This window comes from Micropterus dolomieu, linkage group LG19 (genome assembly GCF_021292245.1).
Source record: "Micropterus dolomieu isolate WLL.071019.BEF.003 ecotype Adirondacks linkage group LG19, ASM2129224v1, whole genome shotgun sequence".
Lineage (NCBI taxonomy): Eukaryota > Metazoa > Chordata > Actinopteri > Centrarchiformes > Centrarchidae > Micropterus > Micropterus dolomieu.
The window spans coordinates 12487780-12512434 of record NC_060168.1 but is presented as its reverse complement, the minus strand read 5'-3'; the positions used below and the strand labels follow the sequence as shown (position 1 = coordinate 12512434).

General features: G+C 40.2%; 1 protein-coding gene across 2 annotated transcripts in view; it reads left to right on the top strand.

The window, feature by feature from the left end:
* Window positions 1–24655, top strand: part of unc5a (unc-5 netrin receptor A) — a 137685-nt gene that overhangs the window by 50609 nt on the left and 62421 nt on the right. For both annotated transcript variants that reach the window (XM_046030433.1, XM_046030432.1), the window contains exon 2: window positions 18667–18882. In XM_046030433.1, the coding sequence (XP_045886389.1) occupies window positions 18667–18882 (216 nt within the window). The remainder of the gene's footprint in view (window positions 1–18666; window positions 18883–24655) is intronic.

Here is a 24655-nt window from a genome sequence, read left to right as displayed (position 1 = left end):
ACACACACACACACACACACACACACACTCCATAACACTGTGCCAGCCTTTTTTTGTACATACCAGGCAGGGGATAAACCATAGTGCATTGCAGCACCCGGGTTTTTGTCCTGTTGACGGCTTCTTTCGCATGAAAATATACCTTGAGACAGCGGAGTGCTTCACTTGCTGATGTACTCCTGCATTTGGACATTTGAACCAAGTGTTTTCTTTGCTTCTTTCCTGTCAGGTTCTGGCACGGGTCTCTGCAGCTTCCTAACAAGTAGCCTCAGGCCAGCCAAGTCAATCAGTTGTATTACTTCAAAATGTTAAAGGCTGACACAGCCGGATGAATCTTTAAGATGAGTCATGACTCATCTAAAACGTCGTGCATTAGTATGTTTTTAAATCAAGTAGTAAAGCAGCCTGAAATTAACTGGCAAGCCCAATATTATTTGTTAGCAATAGCCATTATTGACAGTTGCACAGTTTGCACCAACAGTTTATTCTACAGATGTCGACTGGACAACCATGCTGCCTGCAGATTTTTCTATATTATACCTCGAAGCTGACCTTTCTTTCTTCCCAATGCTTTACATAGATAAATGAAAACAAACCTTGTGACGAAGCAGAAGCAGACATCCGGACATTTCACAGGATTGAGCGGCCTAACACCCCGTTATTATCTTGAATGCTTTAACCTCAGAAAACATTTCCGTACCAACGGCATCCACACCCACAACATGGAGGTTTCTTCCGCCTTAATCTTTATCTCTCTCTGTCAGCAGCACCACAGTCAGACCCCTTATTCTCAAGTCTGCAGTTTCGGTCATTGCTTAATGTGTTTTCCTCACTAATGTCTGTAATTTGACATCTGACAAAAATGTTTTGAGTAATTGGAGTTCTTGACAAAATGATTTAGCCATTTGGAATGCACATGTAACTTCAATAGGTATACATTGTCCCTTAAAAACATGTTTTCTCTTCACCAAACTGTCACTGTATTTTAATAATTGTTAGCGCAGTGTGAGGTGTTTATTTCGCAATGAAGATGTCAAATCTGTCGCTGTGAAAAAAGGCAAAGAGTCTACAATGTCTGAAATGGATTTGCGCTGTTACCCCTTTTATTAAATCTTCTAATTCAAGCACCATTAATTTTCAAACAATTCTTACAGGGATTCAAAGAGGTAGGATATTTTTTTAATCAAACATCAAAGCGGCTCATTTTCATAGAGCAACCCTTTGGCATAGAACCCACAACAGGATCTATGTGTTGGTTCAGGATATTATTGCTTTCTTGTGTCGTTATTTTTGGCAAGATTACAATTTCTTTTAAACTCTTTCTTGCACAATTTTTCTCATTCGAGGGTGCTTTCCATTTGCACTTTACCAGAGTGCAGGAACAGACTCCCTCTGAGAGTGACTGGTCTTCACTTAACCACAAGCTTGAAAATAGCTGGACACCATGGCCTGTCTATAAAAGAATGCGGTGATAACTGAATATCCTGCTGAACTAGACCATTTGCCATCTCCACGTCTCCATTTACCATAGATTCGTCTTGATGATTTCCTACTGAAAATCAATGATTCACTCACTTTCAGAATAGCGGCTCCTCTGATGGTGTTGGCTAGGTTCTCCCAGTGGCAATGATTTCAATCAAGAGGCGTGTGGATTCTCGTGCCTTTCACAATAGAATGGAACACTCTGTAATAAATTGGACAAATAAGTAATTTCTGTGTAGAAGATGGATTTAAATTGATTCATGTTGTGACCTCTCGACACATGCATACACATGCTGCCTGCACACGGATGTACAAACACCATACATGCACACGCGTTTACTCACAGCCTCTGCGGGTGCAATCACTGGCAACATTTTCCTTTCTGCTTACATTAGTTCTGAATACCTGTGGCTGAGGCTCTCTGCAACCGTGTAAGGTGGTATAATACTAAAGGCTGTTCATACATACATGCAGGCACTTAACAATGTTGACCTTTATCAACTTCAGGCTTGCATTTTCAATTCTTGCAGCTTAAAGCATCAGAAGCAGAGAAATGAAAGGAGGGAAAAACACGGCAACCTTCAGAGACTGTAGGAGAAGGTGGGCTGTGTAAAAGCTGCTGTAAATCTGCCAAAGATGTTGGAATGCTTTTCTGCAACGGTGAACTGTTTTACTTGAAATGATTCATCCCAGTAGAAAAGTAATGTCATTTACTATTTACCAAATGTTCAGATATCATATTATTCCACATAAAATGTTATTGTAATGAAATTATAACCGTTATTATCAAAATACCTTAGGCCGCTGTTTTGGTATATTAATTTGTTCATTATCATTTCATTGTAATGAGCCTACATTATATTTACGCATAATTAAGAAATGCCAGAGTCTCCTCAAAACACCTCTCTGTTACATGTCAGCATGACCTGTGTGTCAGAAACCATTGGTATTGTTTTTAAGTCAGTAGTCTGACATGTTTGTTTAAGGGGCAAATCTGTACAATTAATTTGACAGCTAAAGGATGCCATGTAATGGTGCTTTAATCCTGTAAAACCACTGCGAAGTGCTGACAATTTTAATCCCATATTACCATTCAAATAAGAATGTGTTATCCTGCAGGACTAATCTTCAATCGTAACCAACAACATGTCGTGCATGTGTGTCTAATAGCTAAAGCCTGGATGTGTCTTGATTGGACTGCTGCTTGCTCCCTGCTGAGATGACAGAAATCTTACAATATGAGTAGCAAAGACATGTGAATGTGGACAAGGATTAGTAGTAAGTGGCCCTGAACTGTTGAATAAACTTACTATAAGAACCAAAGGGAACTCTATATCATTCTGTGTTATAGGCAAAATGGGAGCCAGCCATGACTCCAATTTCTACCAAATAGGTTATGCAGTCTTATCAGTGGATCTAAGCCTGTAGTCTTTGGCTGTGCAGAAATCTTGTTGCAGGCCTGTATATTTATTTATTTATTTTTTAATAGAGGACTTGCTGCTCCTAGCCAGGTGGAAGCAGAGCAGTAATAAATGTGGCCCAATATATCATCCGCAGCACATTACAGGGAAGCTGGGGGTGATTATTCATGCCGGCAGGGGCATGAACAGACCTTTCAGGGGTTCATGGGCTCAAACTTTGAAAAGGGCGTCTCCCTCATCTTTCTCAACAGGGTAGGTAGTGTCTCCCCATGTCTCTGATGTTGTTGGCTCAGCTTATCTTGTGAAATCCACAAGATCAGAATTGGATGGTGGGTAAGGGGGACTTTTTTTGTTTGTGTTTTCAGCTGATTACTTGATGACTCTGGATTGGTTTTTCCATGTATTTATCAAGGCCCTTTGTTTGTTTTCTTACTGTAATCATCATTGAATTCTTTAACCTTAATCATCAGTGTCAAACACAGCAGCATGCAATTTGTAGTGTTTACATTGCATTGTTAACTCTTAAGACTGCGATCGTCCAGACCATTGTATTAAGCCTCACTGTATCGTAAATCCTGGAATTAACTTCTCAGACGGGTGTAATCAAGACTGCAATTACCGTACTTGCAGTGAATCAACTTTTTCCCCATCAGCCACATTCTTGGACTCAATTAAAGCCAGCACTTCTACAGTCATTTAGTCGGGGCCCCGGGAAATTATGGTATTGTGAATAGCGGGACGTGGGGTGAAGGTAGATGGGGCGTTTTGTTTGGAGCAACCTGTTTACTGCCCGTTTGTGGCTATCAGGGCACACACAGAGACAGATGAGGCACAACAGCTGGCCCTAATGCGTGTTGGGTAGGATCAGCCCGGCCCAGTCACAGCACATCAATAGACCCATACGTTAGCTGACAGGGAGAGCACTAAACTGTGCTCGTCTAGCAGGTGTCATGGGCCTGGGCCCCGGCACAGGTGATAGTAAAATAGGCAATCTGTCTTTCCACTCGAGGGGTATAGGAGTGGTGTTGGGGGGACATCAGAACTCTGATCCTTCACAAAAGAAAAAACAAAAGGGCTGTTTTACACAATGACAAACATTCATAACCTTGACCAGCAGCACTTCCTTCAAATAAGTGCAGGGACCAGCCAGGTGTTTGCTGGGCTGAAAAAAGTCCAATATAAATGGATTAACAGTTCCATTACTCAAGCCTGTCTGTTACTAATATATTTAGTCCCATGGACCATTTAGGTTAAAAGCAGATGACCTTCTATATTGTTACAACGGGCTATAATTTGATCAAAATTGAATAAGTGTTTTTTGTTGTAAGCATTATATGGAGCAACTTTTGAAAGCTCCATAACAAGTGCCACTGATTTGTAATTAGTTCAAGAAAAAATGGAACCGGTTAAGTAGGAAGGAAAAAATTAATCATTACATTATTTAAATTTTCTAAAAGTGTCTTTAAACAGATAATTAAATCCTCTAATGTGCTTATTTTCCAACTACAGGTTACTAATATCTTCAAAATGACTAGTTCAGGAATTATAATAATGACAATAGTATGCATACTTGCACTGTTTTAATGGCGTAGTAGATATAACGCTCTTGCCATTTACCCTGGAAACTAAATTTATGCAGCTCAGACAAGATAATAACCACAGTACATTTATTTCAAATGTGGATTTAATTACAGAACTAAAACTGTAAAGTATTGACTAGATAATTGAACTATTTTTTTTTTTATCTGAGGTTTCATCATTAGATTTGGGGGGAAAAAACGCCTCTGATACTACAGTGTAAGAACAGTGAATACAATCAGCTTTTATCTGCTGAGACACGGTGACAAGCGCTTTAACTAATCAGTCATTTGTCCAGAGGATCCTAGAAATTGTGAAAATAACATGACAGTGTTGTCTGTGAAACATAATTCTGTCTGAAATATCTTTATTTTCCACTTGGTTGTTTCCTGCTCCCCCTTTGTATTATAGCAATGTGGTGGCTCATATTTATTTAGCTTGGAACAGATTTATTTAACTCGGATGAGTTTATTGTAGATCAAAATAATTTCACATCATCCCCAAAACAAAGAGTTTGAGCTGCTCTACGTAGGGCAGAGTTAGTAGACTCCTCTGTGCCAGGTGTAATCTGTTCAGACATTTCTTTTTAGCGTGCACAATAAATCACTTCATTTGCACTCTTTCAGTTAATTTGCACTCACTGGAGTTTGGCAGCAGTGCTGTAGCCCTGAGGTACAGCCCGTCCCTGGCATTGTTGTTGTTGTTTTAGGTTGTTGCTGTTTTTGTTCCCTATTTAGATAGTGCTTAACTACTTGTTTTAGCTTATTGTTCCTTTTTATTGATTAATTAATTGTTCTGTTGTCCATTGTTGGTCTGTTCTTTAAATGTTTTGCCATGTTGCAAGCTAATTCCTATATGGAACAGCAATGAAACAAACCCATTTTGACGTTGTTTATTAGTGTAGCATAGAGAGCTAGCAATTTTTCCCTACTTTAACTCTTTGAGCTAAGCTAAGTTAAATATACAGTTTATCTTTTCTTTAACTAGATACAGAGAGATGAAATTAACATTGATCTAGTCATCTAATTCTTACATACCACAAGAAAAAGCATATATTTCATTCCTTAATTTGCTTAAAAAATGTTGTCTATAAAAAAGATCCTTGGCATTAATGTTGACCCAGAATATTTCCTCACTGTCTTAAATCAAGCCTTCATTCCGGCTCCACTGGGAAAGACTGGTCTGCCCACAATTTCTCTAATGTGTGGGAGGTAGGCGGTCACCTGGAAGCCAAACAATTTCCTGCTCTATAGGAGGAATTGGCCCATTATTTAGACAGAGATTATCTTAAAGTGAAATAAGGCCTCATGCTACATTTAGTATGACCAGCATTTCCGCCTTTTCAAATTCTGAATGGTTATTAAAACCAAATTCTCTGGTAGGTTCCTTCGTACATGGCCCATCAGGGTAGTCCTGCCTTGCATTTCAAAGCAGTTCCCAACAAATCCTTGAATACCACTCCATTATCCAAATGACATTCAAATGCTCTCAGGGTGAGCCTATAGTTTGAGACTCCCATTTTCCTGGTAGTTTTACAGTCAAACAAGAAAAGCCCTAACTGCAGTTAGTCACTTTGACTATACCACATCCAAGAAAAGAACAAGGTGACATGCTGACTCACTTTATAAAAAATTTTCCTTTTAATTTAGATAATGATCTTTCTTGCCGTTAATGCACTTTCCACTATTCTTCACAGCGCTATATGCATTGGTCGACAGCCCTGATAAGATGTCTCCACCACACTCATAGCTTGAATTCTGTTGGTATATTTTCCTGGTGCAAAGTACCACTTTTCAGATATTTATTGCCAGTCACCTAATGCTTTGCTATTGTTCATGCACATTATTGGGTTGGATGTGGAAGCCATTTCTGTCTCTGTAATGTAGAGCATGGCCATCAAGCCTCTTTATGGATTTGGAAAGGCAAAGAGGAGGAAAAACCCAGAGCTGCAATTGTCGCCATTGTTGAGGGAACTCAGGAGAAAGGTCTACTGTGCTCAACATGTACGCTATAATAACAAAGCAAACATGCTGAAAGTGTCCTCCTCAGTGTTCACAATAGTGTATTCACAATAAATGGAGGCACAACTCTCAATGGGAGGATCTCAAGGACAGCTTGAAGATTTTATGTATTGTGCATAAGGCTGTAACCCCTTTGCAGATGTGAGTGGCTGACCATTGTGTTGTAAAATTTAATTTCCCTATGCGTCAGATGAGCTCACTGCAGCTTCACTGTGTTACAACTGTGCTGAAGACTTTGTTGTACTGTGTTACTATTATTGTGACTTGAAAACACATTTACAACTCATATGAGAATACAGAACTGCTAATCATCCAGAAAAAGATGGGTCGATTTTCTTGACTGTAGCAGAAAGACGAAGCCTATGGATCAGATGTAACTGTGGGCGGCATCATTGTCACCTCCTTTACACTGGTGCAGGGCCAATGCATGTGACAGAGTCACTCTTACTAGCCACTTTGGCGGCAGCCATTTATAGGGCTGCCCCCTAAAAGTCGATGATTCGACTCATTAGCCAAGAAGACCCCCAGTTGACTCGCAGTCAAATCAATGCACTTTATCCCCTTTTTTCCTTTCTTTTTTTTTTCTTCTTTTTTTCTTTTGGTGCTTCATTGTACACAGCAACAGCACGGCAGGCTGTAAATTTACAGAGTCTCAAAATGACCACAAACCAACAAACTAACTGTGAAGGAAGTGGAGAAAAGTGATAGAAATGGAGGGCAGCGCGACCACAGACAGTGCATCTCCAGTCTGTTGGCTGCTCCGAAACTCTCTGGTCCGGTGATGACTGTCAGACATCAGACTGTCATCGCTGTCAGCAGCCCGGCAGGAGAGACGCTCCATGGTGTGCTGGGATTATATAACTGAACTATGAGCAGGACCGTGTGGAAATCTCATGTTTTTTACATCACAGATGACAAAGATAGGCATTAAAGTCTTACAGGTGAAACATGAAACTCATGTAGGCTTTTATAAATAAAATTTTAAAAAGGAGCAAATACTATACCACTGGTAAGCAAAACAGTTTATGACAAGCCATGCACTGGTGTGTTTGTAGTTGGTCCATTTCTACTAAATGTTTGAAATGTTAATACAGCCTGCCAGTTTTAAAGTAAACAATTTTCAATTTCACTATCTTTAAAAAAAAAAACAGGCACTTTGATTTCTTACATATCACAATAAGAATCCCTTTTTAATAAATCTAATAAAATTAGATAGCGTAGAAAATAAGAAGCGCGAAGAAATACCTCCTGCACAACGAGAGCACCTTGTTATCAGGCGGTGCATATATTGAGCCCTTATTTACAGTGAGGTGTTATTAGCTGTCCTGCCTCATCACATAATCTGTCAGAAGATCATCAGTTGCTGTTGCGCCCCAGGAGGAAGATCTTTGTGCTGTTTATCTGCCTCAGACACACACAGCCTCTGTTGTATTACTAGAGTACTAGTAATTTTAATGGACCAGCATTTTGCGAGTTTTTGTTTATTTGAGTATATCCATTGTTTGAGACTTTACACTTTCATTATTTATTATTATTTCATTATTTTTCAGGATAGTTATTGTAGTTTTGTAGTGTAATTTCTGGTTACTTTTACATACAACGTATATAAAAACACCAAATATGATGCCTTGCTAGAGTTTTAAACTACCCATCAGTATATGAACACCATGAGGATCAGCTACGCGGTAATATCAATAATTTTTCTAATAATAATTTTCTTACTGTCAACAATGCCCAAAAAAAGACTCAAACCAACAATAAATTTATCCAACTAACACGTATTGCCTTCTTTATTCAAAGCCATGATACTCTAGCTTGTTCCTCTGTACTACTAAGCTCCATTGTTGTCAAAAACACATGAACGAGCCACAGTGATGCACTGGATGATATGCTCCTTCATTACCATGAACACACATTGTTTAGAGTCAATCCCACATACACTGTCCTAAAGGAAAGGAAATACTCGCACGTGTGAATCCGTGGCTGAAAATATTCTCCAACCTATACAATATTTATTCGTATTTGAGTGTTGTTAGCATGAAACTACCATGCCTGCAAATTATTTAGCCTTTTTAGAACATTTATGTATTTTGTATTATGTATTTAAAGATTTAGTAGGAGCAAATGGCCTTGTAAGGAAAAGGAAGTCAGAGGATATTGAGAGGCAGACTAATACATTGTTGGATTTTGTCTTTCTTTTGGGGAATTGTTTACAATAACCACATTACAGAATATCGTTAGCCTTATCCTTTAAATACCGCTTCCACCACTGGGAAATAAACGGTATATCTGGGACTCAATTCAATTGCTTCTCCTGCTAATCACAATTCCTCATTGTCTTTAATTTCCCTCCAGATTTTCTGCTTTAAAACATCATAAACCCATCGACATGCTATTCATCCTAAAACACTTTTTAGTATCTCTTAAAAGGATTTTATTTTATTTTCTCAAGAGAAAGTGTTAGGAGTCTGTGACAGGTGTGGGGAAATACATTGTGTAGGCATCAGCAGTCACAGCCTAAAGTAGCTTAAAGCCTATAACATTACATCTGATCTGCAGGGTTAAGGCAGAACAAGCACTGTGCTCAAGTGTGGTACCGTCACTTCCTCTTCCCTCCTTTATATCAACTTTACTGTTGTTAAAGCAAAAGAAATTAGACCTTTTGTGGGAGAAAAAAACAAGAAGCAACATCCGCTCCATTTTAGGAAGAGGTTATTTTATTTGGGTCTCTTGACCAGCTGATCCGCCTCTTATCCTCTTACTATTTTTTTAAGACTTTTTTGCCGTTTACTTTGATTTCATCTCACTGAAGTCTACAGTGAATGCACATTGGCTTGCATCATTGTTATTATTATTCATTTATTGGCGTGCAGGGTTGTATGTTCCAAGGGTACTATTTAATTTTCACCACTCTTAATGTACATCACTAGGTGAAGAGTCATGTACATAATCATGGTAATCAGGGGTGATAACCAATGCACAGATAAAAGGCCAAGTAACATGAGTCATTTTCAAGTGAGGAGGCTAAGCTGTTTAACCAGCTGCCATATCTATCTAGGATTTTGACATTATCCGGATCAATGTTTTTGTTTTTTTTGTTTGTTTTTTGCAGTAGCTGGTGTGAATGTTACATGTGGCTGCTGCCACACACCCGGGGTGTAGTTTTATTCACCAAAGTTATTGCTTCATATGTAATTTAACTTCCTTAAATTGGCTAAGGAAACTCAAATTCATTTTTTGAGGTGGATTAACCTGAAATGGAGGAGGAAGGTTTTTTTGAGTAATGAAAGATGTGCTTCTTCCAAAACCGATTTGTATTCATGCATTGCGAAATCACAGATGCCTGTGTGTCTTTGCTTTTGGTTGTGATGTCAGGAGGACTTGAAGGAGCTGGGGGAAAAAAATGGAGAGAATAATCAGAAAGCTGTTCAGGTTGAAATGAGTTTCCCCCTCTGCTCGCTGCTTCTGTCTTCGACTGATACCCTAAACACACGGGGAGTTCAGATGTGCTTTAGTTTGCTTTGGAGGAAAAGTCATATCAGATAACCAGCTCTGTCTCTTATTTCTAGACAGGTTCACACTTATCTACATAATTCCCAGTTATATTGCTCTTTCAGGTCCGGAGCCTCTGGATCCAAGTCTTTGCCGCTTGTGAACATGTGACATGTGGTAAACGCGTTTGTCTTTTGATAATTCTGCTGCCACGTGTCCGCATTTATCACAGTTGCAGCATTCATTATTTTCGACACATTCATGGATTAAACAGGCTGGAGTTGGCATCTGATGTTAGTTTCTGGAATATGGAAGATGTCAAAAATGAAAGATGTTCCAAATACATTTCACATATGTATTTGTGTTTTCATGGCTCACTAAGTGAGCAAAATCTATTTTTAGCCACACTAGCTGAACATTACTAGGGATGGCAACGGTTGGTTGGTCTACCACTTTGGCACAGATGGAAATAGCTACTATTGGATGGATTGCCATTAAGTTTTGGAGAGACATTCATGGTGTCCTCTTGTGCCATCAGTCATCATAATTTGGTTTATAACCTTTAAAACTAATAACAGTCCCATCAATCTCAACTGTACCTTGTGTTTAGTGCTAATTAGCAAATATTAGCATGCTGACTAAGATGGTTAATATGGCAAACTGTAGACTCTGAGGCCCCAGTTACATCTGGTATTAGCATGTGATCTCTATCTGGATATATTATAATCCAATACACTGCCCTTTTCATTTAAACCCGGTGTTGTTAAGAATTTTTCTTTTTCACATTTTTGCCCATTTTGTGATCACATCTCAACATAGAAATTAATTAGTTGTGGCTAACAGTCTTATTTACAACATGACACATTAGAGGTCAAGGAAAGCAAGAGGGGTTTTTGAAAGGGAATACATGCTAACTATTGTTAATACTTGTAGCTTTGGTCATGCTTACTTAAGCTAGCGAGTTAAGTGGCCTCTCAACTTGCTGGGCAGATTTTTTACCCTTAAGATCATGCTGTAGGGATTGCATTTAATCACAATACAAGGCAGGCCATCACATTCACAATGTGTACTGCGCACATTTAACATGTTTTTTCCTTATCCAGTTGTGATCCTTTTCTGAATATCCCATGTTAATGCCAGATGTAAATGGGTTGTTGGTTTAAAAAAAAAGTTGTTTAATGCAGCTGTATGGTCATATTTTCAACCAGTGAGATTTCCCCTCTGTACCTGCGGTTCCCTTATCTTCACACTGTCCTGTTAGTGAGCCCAGTCGTAGTGTGTCACCGCTACGGTATATGCTGGTGGCTTGTTAAATTGGAAAGTTGGTGCTGGCATTGTGTTACAGTAATTAGAGTTGAACAGGTGATGCTTTATCTCTGCCTTGTTATGGATGATATCTTCGTGTTGTGTTCTAATTCTCTGTCTGAATCTGAGGAGCCTCCATGCTCTGTCACACTAATTAGATAGCGCGAGTCATCCCCCATTTCTTTCTACCCGGATCTTTGCTGGGAGGAGGGTAAATGAACAGACGAAGAGGAAGGAGTTAGCAGGTTGACGTGGTTGACAAGTGTCACAGGGCTGCTCACGTTTACAACAGTTTGTATCAAAAGACTTTGGAGCAGACTGAAGAACTTTAGTGGAGCTTCTAGCGATGTCAGCAGTTAAATAGTCTCTATTTGCTGTTTTGTCATTTTGCCAAATTGAACCTGTTTCGGGACGGTCCCTGAACTGGTAGTGTATTTTCTGTGCGAACGTTTGGCATATTGTGGTCTGCGTGGCCAGCTGAAAGAGAACATGTTTTATCTAATTGTAAAGCTCTCAAAGTAACAGTGTTTGTAAAATGAGAAATGGGGTCTGGAGCGAGTTTCATTTCAGCTCTGAATTGCAATTTGTAGTGTTCTGTTCAGTTTTTCTAGCATCATAAACAATATAGATTACCAGCAATCCTGACATTCCATTATTTTAAGGTTTAAGGCTCTTCATCATTATGGCGGTCTGCCTCACTTTCTGCAGTTCGAATTGTTCCACAGTTGTAAAATGCAGTGTGTGAAACCTTATATTTTAGCTGTAGGCATATCCTGTAATTAAAGGATTAACTTGGTAATCTAAATAGTCTCTTGTCTTTTCCTTCCTCCCATTATTTCCTAACATCCATTTCAAAGATTTAAGAATGCCTCCTTTCCCTCTCTGTCTGCGTTTCTGTTTCTTCCCGTGCCTGCGCTAAGTTCTGTAATCGACTTGCTTCTGGATAACCTCGTTTCCGGGTAAACGTAAGGGGACGACAAATCCATAAGCATGAGCGTGACCTGGATAGCAAAGACTGCGACTGCTCCTCTTGACAGTTCAGGATGTCTTCAGTTCCTTTGAGGATTGCATGTCGTTATTAAGTCAAAATGTGTTTAAATCTCTGTGACTCTTTTGAAAAACATCATGCACTGAACCGCCAAACAGGTGAAGCTTTGAAGAATCAGAGGCATTTAAATCCTGAGTTTTGCAACAGCTAAAATTAACTAAATCTATCAAGTGTTGCTCTTGTCTGCACAGGCTTTGAATTTCTCAAAAATATTATTTAGCCTGTTGAGAAGAATTCATTTTAAGGACATCTGAATAGGGATTTTGTTGTTGTTTTTCAGTTGAATATTTTGCTTGGTTGAAGTGACCCTTATACACGCAAGGTACATTAAATAGCTATGTTTTACAAAGCAAGATGTTATGCAACTATTTGAATGATTTCTACTCTGACTAATATGCTGTTTTGATGACCAGAAATTATTTTTAAACGCAAGGAACACATTTCTAACTAATAATGCAACTTGATCTTTCCTTTGCTCTGGGTTTGAAGTATGTATTTTCAGTTTAAACTAAGCTCTTCATCTCTTGAGGAGATTCTATTCAATATGGGGCCATGATGAAAAGTGCATTTCTTCATAAAGCAGATAAACGCTGTCATACTTAATTTGGAATGCCCTAAAATTTGTAATGAAAGAGGACAGCATTTATGTAACTTGAGTAAAATACCCAAGTTAGTCTGAAAGAATTATGCAGTGCAGGATACAGAGATACTTGGTAAGTCACAGCTAGTGATTAAACCACTGTTTTAGAAAGCTGATTGTCTGAGAGGCTGATTCAGCCATGAAACTGGATTGTCCGTGGAAACATCTAGAAGGGGAACAAAGCATCAGCTGTGGCACTTGGGTGATGGATATGAATATTTCTTCCAATCTGGAGACTCTTAGTCTTCCACACAGTGTTAACGATGCTTCTAAGAATAGGAACATGGTTTCTGAATCACAGATCTGACTGTGTAACAGAAACATAAATGTGTCTCGTGTTCGCACTCTCTCTGTTATGTACACAAAGTTGGGCACCCAGCTGTTGATCTTGTTAAACATCACTTTCAGCCATTTATTCACACACATTTGCACACACACGCACATCTGCACAGACCAATGTTCTCACACACTTACACACAGTTCTCAAAATGTCAGCCCTTTTGCGTTGACAGGAACTTAAAATGGTCTCATCGGTTTCAAGGCAAATATGCCTTTCAAGACGGCGTTGAAAGGCGAGCGGAGCGAAGCTGTCGGGGAGTGTCGGTGCTGGTGGCAAAGGTAGACGGCACAAAGTTGCTTCCCTACTTGGACCCTCCTGCTGAGGTGTTGCTTCAAGTAGATGACAGGATAAATTAATAAATAAAAATCAACAAACCAGAATAAGCAGATGTGTGAGCTCCTGTTCAAAGGTGTAAGGCTCATTAATAGTGTTGGTGTGCACCACATTTACACAACTAACAGCACCAACTTTTTCTTTTGTTGACAAACTCTTTAACATCACTCAAGAAAAACAATCCAACAGCATTTAATCATTCAAGTTGCTGTCTGTTAGAGTAGAGATGATTTATGCCACTAGCTTTTGATGGCAATTGTCAAGTTTGACGATGTGACCTCAGCTTTAGAAACACATCTATCATGGAAATATTCTCATCAGGGAACAGTGTAGGCAGCGTGTTAATAGTATCCTGAATTCATATGTGCACACAGATGTACAGCTCTGCATCAATGTACATGCTCAGCAGCCGATTTCTACTCATGTAAATCGGAGAAAAATTGTATTAACGTCGCATGTGGCATGTATGAGACTGATTTACTTATTCACCTCGTCCTCCCAGTCCCCTCCTCTCCTTCTGTCCTTCATTCCCTGAATTTTTAATTTTTTTTTAATCCTCTCTGCTTCCTTCACCACTGATGGAAACGTGATGTGATTAAGTTTAGGTTGCTATGGGTGCCATCTCTCCTACATGTTTAATGTATCTGAGCTGTTTGTTTAAGAGTATATTTTCACTGCCAGTGATTGATTGTTTTCCAGACCCACCTTAATAACCAGGGATATTCTGTGGTATCTGAATGTGTTGGTGTTTTAGCATTTTTTGTGTAAACCTGCATTTCTCTGCATCTCTCATTGAGAGCCAAGCTGTTTGCGAGCAGCTTTTTCCTTTTATGCATGCTTGCGGCTACATTTTGCGTACGTGCGCGTGTTTTTTTTTTCGTTTGTTTTTTTTAGCTTCGTTTGTGTGTTTCAGCTCTATGCATGTGTAAAGTATACAGAATAGTGCATGTATGTGTGTTTGACATAGAAAGAGTGTGTGAGGTTGAAGGAGTGCTTGTTGAAGTATGGTTGTCTTATTGAAAAATGTATTCTCACTCCCAGACATGTGAAGGAGTAAATATTTGTCATCTGGGGACAAACATACATCAGTCAGCCGTGCTCCAGATTATATATGGTGGTGGATGGAGCTTTTTTTCTTATACACCCCTTTCTGTGTCTTTCCCTTTGTTTGATCACTCACAACGTTAATGTTGTCAGAATTTTATCCAAAGCATTTCTAACTGTACATAAACAATGCTGATGTTCCAAGAACCCTAATGCACATACATTATATTTAGAGTGATTACTAAATAAAGATACTCTGTGGTATAAAAACATCCAGAAAGCCACTAGAGCAAACCAAAGCACTCTGACGAAAAACATCAACCAACAAAGTGGCTGTGACAAATTTGATCTTGGCTTTGTTGTTTATGGCAGCTAAACATGAAATGGTTTAATATTCTGGATAGTAATTTTAATTGAATTAATTTCAGAGGACATTGTAGGGCGCTGATGGTGTCATAAAACATTTGTTATAGCTGCTGTTCATCACTGTGATGTAAATTATGCCCAGTGATTGCTCAATGATGCTTTCCTTTGGGGACATGACGTTGTAAAAAAGAAAAAAAAAATGTAATTGGCTCCAAAGGGCACATGATGTGTTGGTGCCATGAGCGAGAAACACAAAAGAGGGTTATTTTCTCTCCAGCTATGGTTTTTCTCCCTGCTAACATCCTCATACCGTGGTGCATTCGGCAATTCTGTTCTCCAAGTAGATAATAGGGAGTGAAATTTAAAAAAATAAATGCTTATTTCACAAATGGCGATAACACAAGTCGACAAGTACGTGGCCTGCTGACACAAGCAGACGAGGAGTGAGGATGAGTACGAGCAACTTAGATTTCTAGAGAACTTAAGATTTGTGTCTATACAAAAAACATACCTACTGCTGGAGAGTGATACAGTAAGAGACATTAAAGTAAAAATCATTATGAAATATTGAAGATGGATGGTAACAAGAGGTTTAGAAAGCTGCAACACTTGTGAAAATTCGAAACTTGTATGTTTCTTAAAATGCAGTGGTGTGTGCATATATAGTTACAGCGGTTACAGGAATAAAACGTCTTATTTTTATTTAAATATATATTATTTTAACTGTACCATAACCATCTCGTCATGTCCTCCTCTTGTGGACGTGCTCGGTCCCTGACTTTGGAGTTGATGTGGTCAGCTGGACACATGAGACATGAGGTCTGTGCGCAGCAGGAATTATACCCTGGACATCATGGCTCAGCACACTGACACCTGGTGCACCGTTGTTGTTTGTGTGTATGTGTGTGCTGTTGTGCGTGTGTTTTAGGTCAGTTGAATTGTCTCTCGAGAGAATAACAGCTGCAGAAAAATATCGGGTCACAACCCGAAAGAAAAATTATGAAAAAGACTGAAACGGTGCAGGGATGCAATATGTAATGGTTACTGAGCCCTAGCAACACATCCAGCATGTTGTATCAATTAAATCCTCTTCATTGGCCGAATGATCAACTAGGGAGACATTTAGCATCCTGTGTTTGTTGTTTGTGTGTGTACTAAATGATCTGGCAATGGACTCTGATGCATTTGATAATGAATGGCGGCTCCAACCAATCACATTCAGCGGACTGCAGTGCCCATTGTGCTGCTGTACGTCTGTTTGATTTGTGCATTGACCTGCAAGAAGTCTGTCAAGTAGCTGATACTCCCCGCGTGTGTGTGTGTGTGTGTGTGTGTGTGTGTGTGTGTGTGTGTGTGTGTGTGTGTGTGCGCGCATTGACTTTGAAGTACACTGTGTCGTGACAATAATCTAAGCCAATTTACTACGCATCAGCCCTCCATTATGCGTTTGATATAAAGCTAGTGCGTGACAAGAATGTCCTCCCATAAAATGACAATTTACTTCTCTAAAGAAATTACGTGTTTAACCTCATTAACTTAAAGTGCATGTACTAAAATGGAAGACTAACCCCCCACCCCTTGTGACACACACACAAGCGCACATACACACAAAGTGGAAACATCATCAAAAGTTGAGGGTTCATGTTGAATGTGACCCCTGCAAATGAGAAGCCAGCGGCGAGTTAACAACATCAGGAGCTCATCAAGCAGTTCTTGCGACTCGTCCGCATCTCAGGTGGCTTCAGTTTCACTCTGTGTTTCAACATCATCTGTCCTCTGTGAGATGATTAACCTGCCAGGTGCGAGGTGAGTCTCGCCCACTGTTTTAGTGAGCTGTCGTCTTCAGTCAGCGGGGAGTACAGAGGGTCAGCCCGGCCGGCTAATGGCCTTGGTCACAAAGCTGGAAGCCAGCCCATTAGAAGAAGCTGCCTTCATTAGGACCAGCACACTTTCAAACAACCTGACCTACTGATCCCACGCTGTTTATTAGCAAAGTTTTGGCTCTCGGTTAGAGCAATTATACTCACTATTCATGATGAACTGTGGCCTTTTCTCAACACAACGAAACGAGAAACACACACCACACTCATACATAGTAAATAACGTCAGGTGGTTGAGTTGTCCTGAATAGGCAGCTGCCATATTAATAACATTTTCTCCTCTGCAAATGCATTGCAATAAGAAAATGTGCTTGGAAAATGGGAAAAAGGCAAAGTGTCAGCAAGTGATCTATGTCGTTCATTGGACACAGAACATTTAGTTTTCATTAAGAGTTAAACATGTACACGAAACATTAATGGGGTTCAGCGGCAGCAGCAGTGGCATGCTTCACTGTATCTCATCCTGATAAATTAGAAACTCAGCACACTGGGGTAAAAGAGAAAAAGAAAAAGAGAGAAATTTAATATAATGTGTAGTGGGGGACTAACTGACAACTGATAATGTCTATCCAAAGATTAGTGTTTATGACGCAACATAATATTATCCCTGACATGGGCATCGGCAAGCTGCAAGGATGAACGAAGGCTGCGTGAGGGAGGAGAGGAAGAGAGGAGAGAAAGGTCAGCACGAGTGTTGCCGTTTCATTATGAGAGATGTGGACTCCCATCCTCTCCTGCTGCACAGGGAGTGATGGAGATGGTTGTTAATGCCCGGACTGTCAGCCATATTGGATTCAGGGCAGTAAATTAATATTACACTCCTTTTTAAAGGGGTTTTATTTTGGGATTTACTGGTCTCCCCTGAGTGTCGGCGGTGTAAAGAGGTTATTTCCCTCTTTCTACTCTGTTCTGTGTCCTCTCGCTATCCTCTCGCACAAGGCTAATATGTTTAGAAAGAGAGAAACTGTGTTCACGGTGGAAAGATGTGTTTGCTTTAGGCTCCATTGTGTCATTCAGCGTCTGTGTTGAACATTTTTCAGTGAGCGTCAAAGTTTGCTGTAAATCGTAGTGTAGTCCCCCCCTCAAGGACTACTCCAGTATCTTCACACAGTGGAGACACATTTTCCTTCATCCACATCCCCATATGTCATCAGATTCTGGAAGAATAAAACGACATCTACTATATTTGGAAAGTGATTTTAAGTTAACTGGCTGTCTAGCTGTCAGTCATGTCTAACCTCCGTGGCTCGCCTTGTCTTGCTTAATGTTGGTAGAGTTAGAGTCCCGGTTGAAGAGCCGTATAACACAATGTGAAGTGGCCTACTGGCTGAGACAGGATTTATGGTGGCCGGTCCATCAGCGGTGATGTTAAAGGGCTATGATTAAGAGCTGGAGTAAAGACATGGACTCCACTATTCCTCCGACCCAGCCAAGAGCACACAAGGCCAAGCTCTGTCACTGCCAACTCTTCTCCATACCGCTCTGTCGCTCTTTTTCACTCTGTCTGTCCATCTGTCTCTGTCGTCTTCTGCCTCTTTCGTATGCATATGTATGAGTCGCAATTCACCAAGGACACTGAATCTCTGCATTAGATATTTGGTGTCTGCTGCATTTTCGTGGGAAAGGTTCAGCTCCTTCCTCGTGACAACTTGAAAACATGAAAGTGTTTTTATTTGGCATCCCCGTAAAAATCCCTGCTTCTTTTATTCTCTACAGGTTCCGAGCATGTCGCCACAGCAACACTTCCTGCCGCCTTCTCTGACCTGTTACCTCACTTCCTGGTGGAGCCAGAGGACGAGTACATTGTGAAGAACAAGCCGGTGACACTGACCTGCCGCTCCACCCCTGCCACGCAGATCTACTTCAAGTGCAACGGCGAGTGGGTTCACCAGGATGACCACATGATTGACCGGACAGTTGACCCAGCATCAGGTACATGCAAAACAAACTGAAATACATTTATTTTAATTTGGGCTCAAACTGAGGTCCTTCCAAGCACTTTTTCAGCTGAGATGAGCAGTGTTTTCACCTGCTTTTGGATGTTGTTTGTTGCGGATGTGTGACATGTGGAACTCCATAGTTACATTATATAAAGTGTTTGTATGCTGAAAGTACGGTTTGCAATTTGCCAGTGATTACCATGCCCCATCATGCTCTTGGCTCATCCTCCAGCCTATTTAGCCTGCCAGTCTCATAATAAGCACATTGGTTTCAGTCTCTGAAATCTTCCCGATCACCTTGGAGACCTGTTTGTTTTTCTCTCTGTTGTGCTGCAATCCCCCGCCTCCGCCATCAGTGTCATAAACATGTATGACACTGATGTGGTGTGATTCAGCAGCGATCTGCAAATTCAAACCGCCCATTCACAGCCTGACAACTGATTGGGACTGAGAAATGTGGAAATGACAGGTTTTTCTAAAGAGCTGGAACACACACGCATGCACACACACACACACACACACACACACACACACACGCAAATAAAATAAAAGACTCAGATCTATAGCCATAACGAACACATGCATAAAAAAGACAACACCGGAGAACTACAGTTTCTATTCACATGCACACAAAAACACAAAGGGAAGGTTACTACAGTGCATGTAAACACAGATTCTATGATACATGTGTTATTTTTATGTAGCTCGCACTGGGAGACATTGTGGAGTCAGCTGCTTAACTTTGATACGGTGAACAAGAATTATGTTTTGTCAATAGCAAGTTTTGTCAAGAACACGATGTGTCCCATAAACTGCAACTGATTTTATGGGAACATCACATTAACAATGCAACGGTGCTCTGCCAACATTTAATGATGATGGACCATTTGCCATGTGGTTATTAACCATTATAGTCAGCATTTATTTGTCTGTGAAACAAATCTGTCATGCCGGGTGCCATGAACCCCTGCAGCAGCGAGGGGCTCTGTCTTTAGAAAACGTGTGAGTTCCAAAGCCGCCTCAAAGCCCTCCACATCACTCTGTTCCCGCTGCCTTTGATGATGAATGTGCATTTATGGGGGACACGTGGTTGTCCAGAGGTATGGCCGCTCCAAGGTACCCACATCGATCTCTCAAACACTTGCTGTTTAATGTCAGCACTGCCTTGAGGAGTTTACTGATGGCTCCCTCTAATCCCCCTTTCTTCAAGAAACATGTGAGGCGCACACATCCAACTGCGGTAAAGCTGTGTGTGTGTGTGTGTGTGTGTGTGTGTGTGTGTGTGTGTGTGTTGTACATGCTTGTCAGGCTGTCCTCTCACCCTGGTCGTCACAGTCACATCGGACTCTAAACTCGTACCTGTTGCCAAGCAACCAGGACTTCTGTCACATCAGAAGCTGCTCGATATCAACGTCATACCTCAAGGAGGGAGCACTGAGGAATTTGGAGACATACAAGAGTTGACAAAAATTGATTGACAATTTTTACCCAGTGTAACAGTGAAAAATCACCTTCTCAAAATAGCCCATTTCTCTAAAAGGAAGTTTGAGAAATGTCCTACCTGACTCAGAGTGGTTGTCGTTCCCCCCCCCCCCTTTGCACTGGGAGAAATCCGTGCTTGTTTCCTCCATTAACAAAGACAGAGATGTAAATACTCTGCACCCATGTGACCAGCCTACAACAGTCAAAGCTCCTGAGATTTCAGCCTTAGTTTCATTGGCTGGCGTGTTCAGACTGATTTGGGATTCTCATCAAGAATCCTCTTTCCTTTGTTATGTAAATTAAATTCGAGTGGTGGATTGAGTTAATGCTCTTAATTCCAAGAAAAAGTAATGAAAATGGCGCATGGACACATCAGTCAAGAGTCACTGCTGGAGATGGTGTGCACATTTGTTCTGCTGTTCTCTGTTCAACATGATAATCTTTCTTTCACTCTTTGATGGATGCGTGGCCCATCAACAATGAAGCACACATACAGTTTGATTAGGCATAAAGAGGCTGTTATAATATTGGTATATAATATTCATATAGTCTTATGTAATGTAAACATTCTGTTGCATTGGACTATTGGATTGCCACTGCGTGTCTGTATTGTTTCATTAATGAAGACGAAACATTCTTGCTGTTCACTCCACAAGTGTTTCCGAGTTTGTGTAATTGCTTTTGAAAAGTTGCTTGTTAACCACCAATAAAACGTCAGTGGGAAAAAAGTGTTAATGAGTATTTATTTATATTCAACCTTTTAATTAATTGGGAAAGCCTCATTAAGATTAAAAGTCTCTAATTTTTACATTCTGGCTAAGATAAGCTGCAATAACAAGTTACAGACGAACAACGTAAAACAGATAACCCAGAATATGCCACAAAATTAACAGAAATACAATTATAAAAGCATGAATAACTTTTCTAATACAACCATGGAAAAGATTTCATCCCCAAAAAACCCCCGACAGCTTAAATCAAGCCAAGAGCTAAAACCATAAAAATAACTAGGACCAGTACAAAACAATAACTGAGACGAACACATTCTAAAACACCCCACAAAATCAGCAGCAAGGATAGAGAACAGCCAGTTTGTGCAGCCATGATTTGAATACACAAAAAGTGTCCAAATTTAGCAATTTTAGATCTACAGTAACTGCAGAAGGTTTCGGGCAGAGGGAGCAGCAGCATACAGAAAAGCTCATTTACCCACTTCAAGGTGCCCACAGTTTCAAAGGTAAAGATGAATCACAGCCTTAGGAATATGACAAAGATGAAAGCAATTAATTAGTGTTACAGCTCTAAATCTATTGACTAGAATAAAAACTCTCGTTTTTCTTCAAATGCTGAGCGGTTGGATGATAACGTGAGACGATGAAAATTTGTCTACTGGATTGTTTATACCAAACTCCCCTTAACACATCACTAAGCAGGACTCCTATATGGCAATATTAGATTTTATTTTTTAATTTATTTGCAAGTGCCTTAAATTTGTTGGGTAATTCACTGGTTTGTTGTCTAGAAATATCACAGCATATTTTGATACCACAATATAAAATACTTTGATATTTATTGACAATTGTATCCATATTACCTACTCCAAGCTACAAAGTAAGAGTAACAAGATTAGTCCCTTTGCATTTAAAGTATGAATAGTGCAATATGATTTTTCCTGCTTATAATCGAACAGCGATACGGTAATACTAGGGATGATTTTTATTATCTGACTTATAACAAATGCTACATCTGATAAATTCATTTTGAGACTTTTCTGTCCCAAAAGTTGAAAGTCAAACTAGACTGCCTGTTTCCGAATGCACACCTGATCACCAATGCACTTGAAGCAACCTTTCGTCTGCTGCTGTTATATCTGCACTGCCAATGTCGAGGGATTCCCACAATCCTAATAACTTCTGTGCATGTTTTCATTGCTAAAGGATATCGAATAGAAAAACAAACTGATCAAAGAGAGCGGAAACCACAATTGATAATCTCTACACCGTCACGCGGCAGAACCAAATTCAAGTCATATCAGAAATGTGGAGATTTAACTGGTCTTGCTCAGCACAGCAGATGCAATATTGAGCAAACTCCATCCATGTTCACTCCCAGCAGACTCAAGCATACGTCAAAGTAACTGGAAGGGTTTAAATGAATAACTGATCCAGGTCTGAAGTCCAGACATGTTTCCGTCAGACTGCTCAGTATTCAAAGCTGAGGAGGTGGAAAACAGGACAGGTGGATTACCATCTACAGCAGACGTGACCTCTGCTCTCATCAGACAGGTCTGTTTATTGCAACTGATTCAGTACAGGAAAGACAAAAGAGCTGCTCCAGCTGACTGTGTCCACTGCACAGTTATTGTGAGAGAAACTGACATCCCTTTGTATTCTGTGAACGCTTTGGAGCCCCTCCCATGCACACCAGTAGCTCTATGCATGCGTGCGTACACACACACACACACACACACACACACACACACACACACACACACACACACACAGCCACTTGTCTCAAAAGCTCCTCTGAACATGGATAAGGAAAGAGATGTCACAATTTGTCCTTCCTCTCCTGGTATCAATGTCCGATATCGATCCATCCCCAAGTCTATCGGTTCTCATTACCTGTCCTCAGTAACTTATCTCAATTGTTATGGCTGTGACTGCTTCCAAAGCAGCCGGCCAGCTCTGTGTCTTTCCCAGGCCGTCCTTTATAGAAGTGCAGAAACGGAGACGCCTGGCCAGTGCTAATAAAGAAATATCCCCTCCGAACAAATCAACGCTGACAGTGTGTTTGCATAGATTAGGAGATTCTCCCACTCTATGATTTCTCATCAGACACATGAGGAGGAGAAGGGAGATTGGCATTTGAGCAGAGGATTGTTGTATGGGCCAAACTGATTTGATTGTGTTTGCATTTCATCTGCCAGCATTGATGGAAACAATTTTGATCGTCGCATCACATTGTCACCCCTGCAGCAAACCCTCTCAGGTGGAAAATACATGCATTTCATATTCCTATTTCAATAAAACTCAGCAACTGCCTTATAAAGATGCGGGGAGATTATATTTTCTCCGTTGATTGAAGCGGATGTCGACAAGGCTCCTACAATGAAAACTGAAGATGATGGAGGAAATAATCAGACGCTACACATTTGCCTTGTACTTTATGAAGAAGAACTTTTCAGTTTTTCCAGTTGATACTGGAATCATACATACTACACAATATTAATAAACTCTTTCATATACCTTTTTTACTACTCCACGCATCATTTCAAATTCCTATAAGGGTATATAACCCCTTCCTATAACCCCCAGATTTATCAGGAACAGATCCTGTCCTTTGTCAATCCTTTGTCTAAATACTGGGTGTGACGTAGTCAGTTAATCTTTTAAAACCATCTATCACTTTCTGATTCTAACTAATAATATGTTATGGCACCACAGGGCTAACCCCTGCGTTGGCAAAGCAGCAAGGATTAATTTGTAATAAAATATGTATTTTCTGATTGACTAGATCCTGGATTGTAATGTGATGACATATTTAATATCTGATCCAAGGGGGAGATAAGCTTGGCTTTGCTGAAATGATCTGTAACCTTTATTTTAATACCTCAATACTTATCCATGGTATTATAGCAGCCAATCACCTTACTCGTACCAACTTCCACCCACTTCCCTCCCTCTCTTGCATTTTTCCCCCTTCTCTTTCTCTGTCCTGTATAGTTCAACAACATGGATGCAGATAAATACCTTTACAGGAGGTCCCTTAACATGGATGACATTTAGTTAAATGTGAAAACAGCATGCTGTCATTTTGTTGTTGTCAAAATTCGGGTGAATTCAGGGCAGAGTCCTAATTGCTCTGGAGCGGCACAACAGTGATTAAGCATGATCTTTAATGGAATATTGAAGCACAGTCCTGCTGCAATTTAAGCACAACCTGATAGGCCTGCGAGCCAGGATCTAATGAACAGAAGGAAATAAGAGAATCATGGGGGAAGAGGACAATATAGTCCTAAATGAACGAAATGGTCTTGTACCACCTGTTAAGCATCGATCAGTAGCCAAGGTGACTAATTGATAATGCATTATTAGCTGCTTCCCCATAATGGGTCTTGTATTTCATCCTGTCCTTGATTGTGGGATAGAAGGGGAAGGATTTGGCGATGAAGCACAGAAAAACAGATGGCAAGGTGAATTGTTCCCGTGACACATCTGCCAGCGTGTTCTATTAGGCTTCTCAGGCAGGTCAGCACAGTGTCTGCGTCCGTGTGTGTGTGT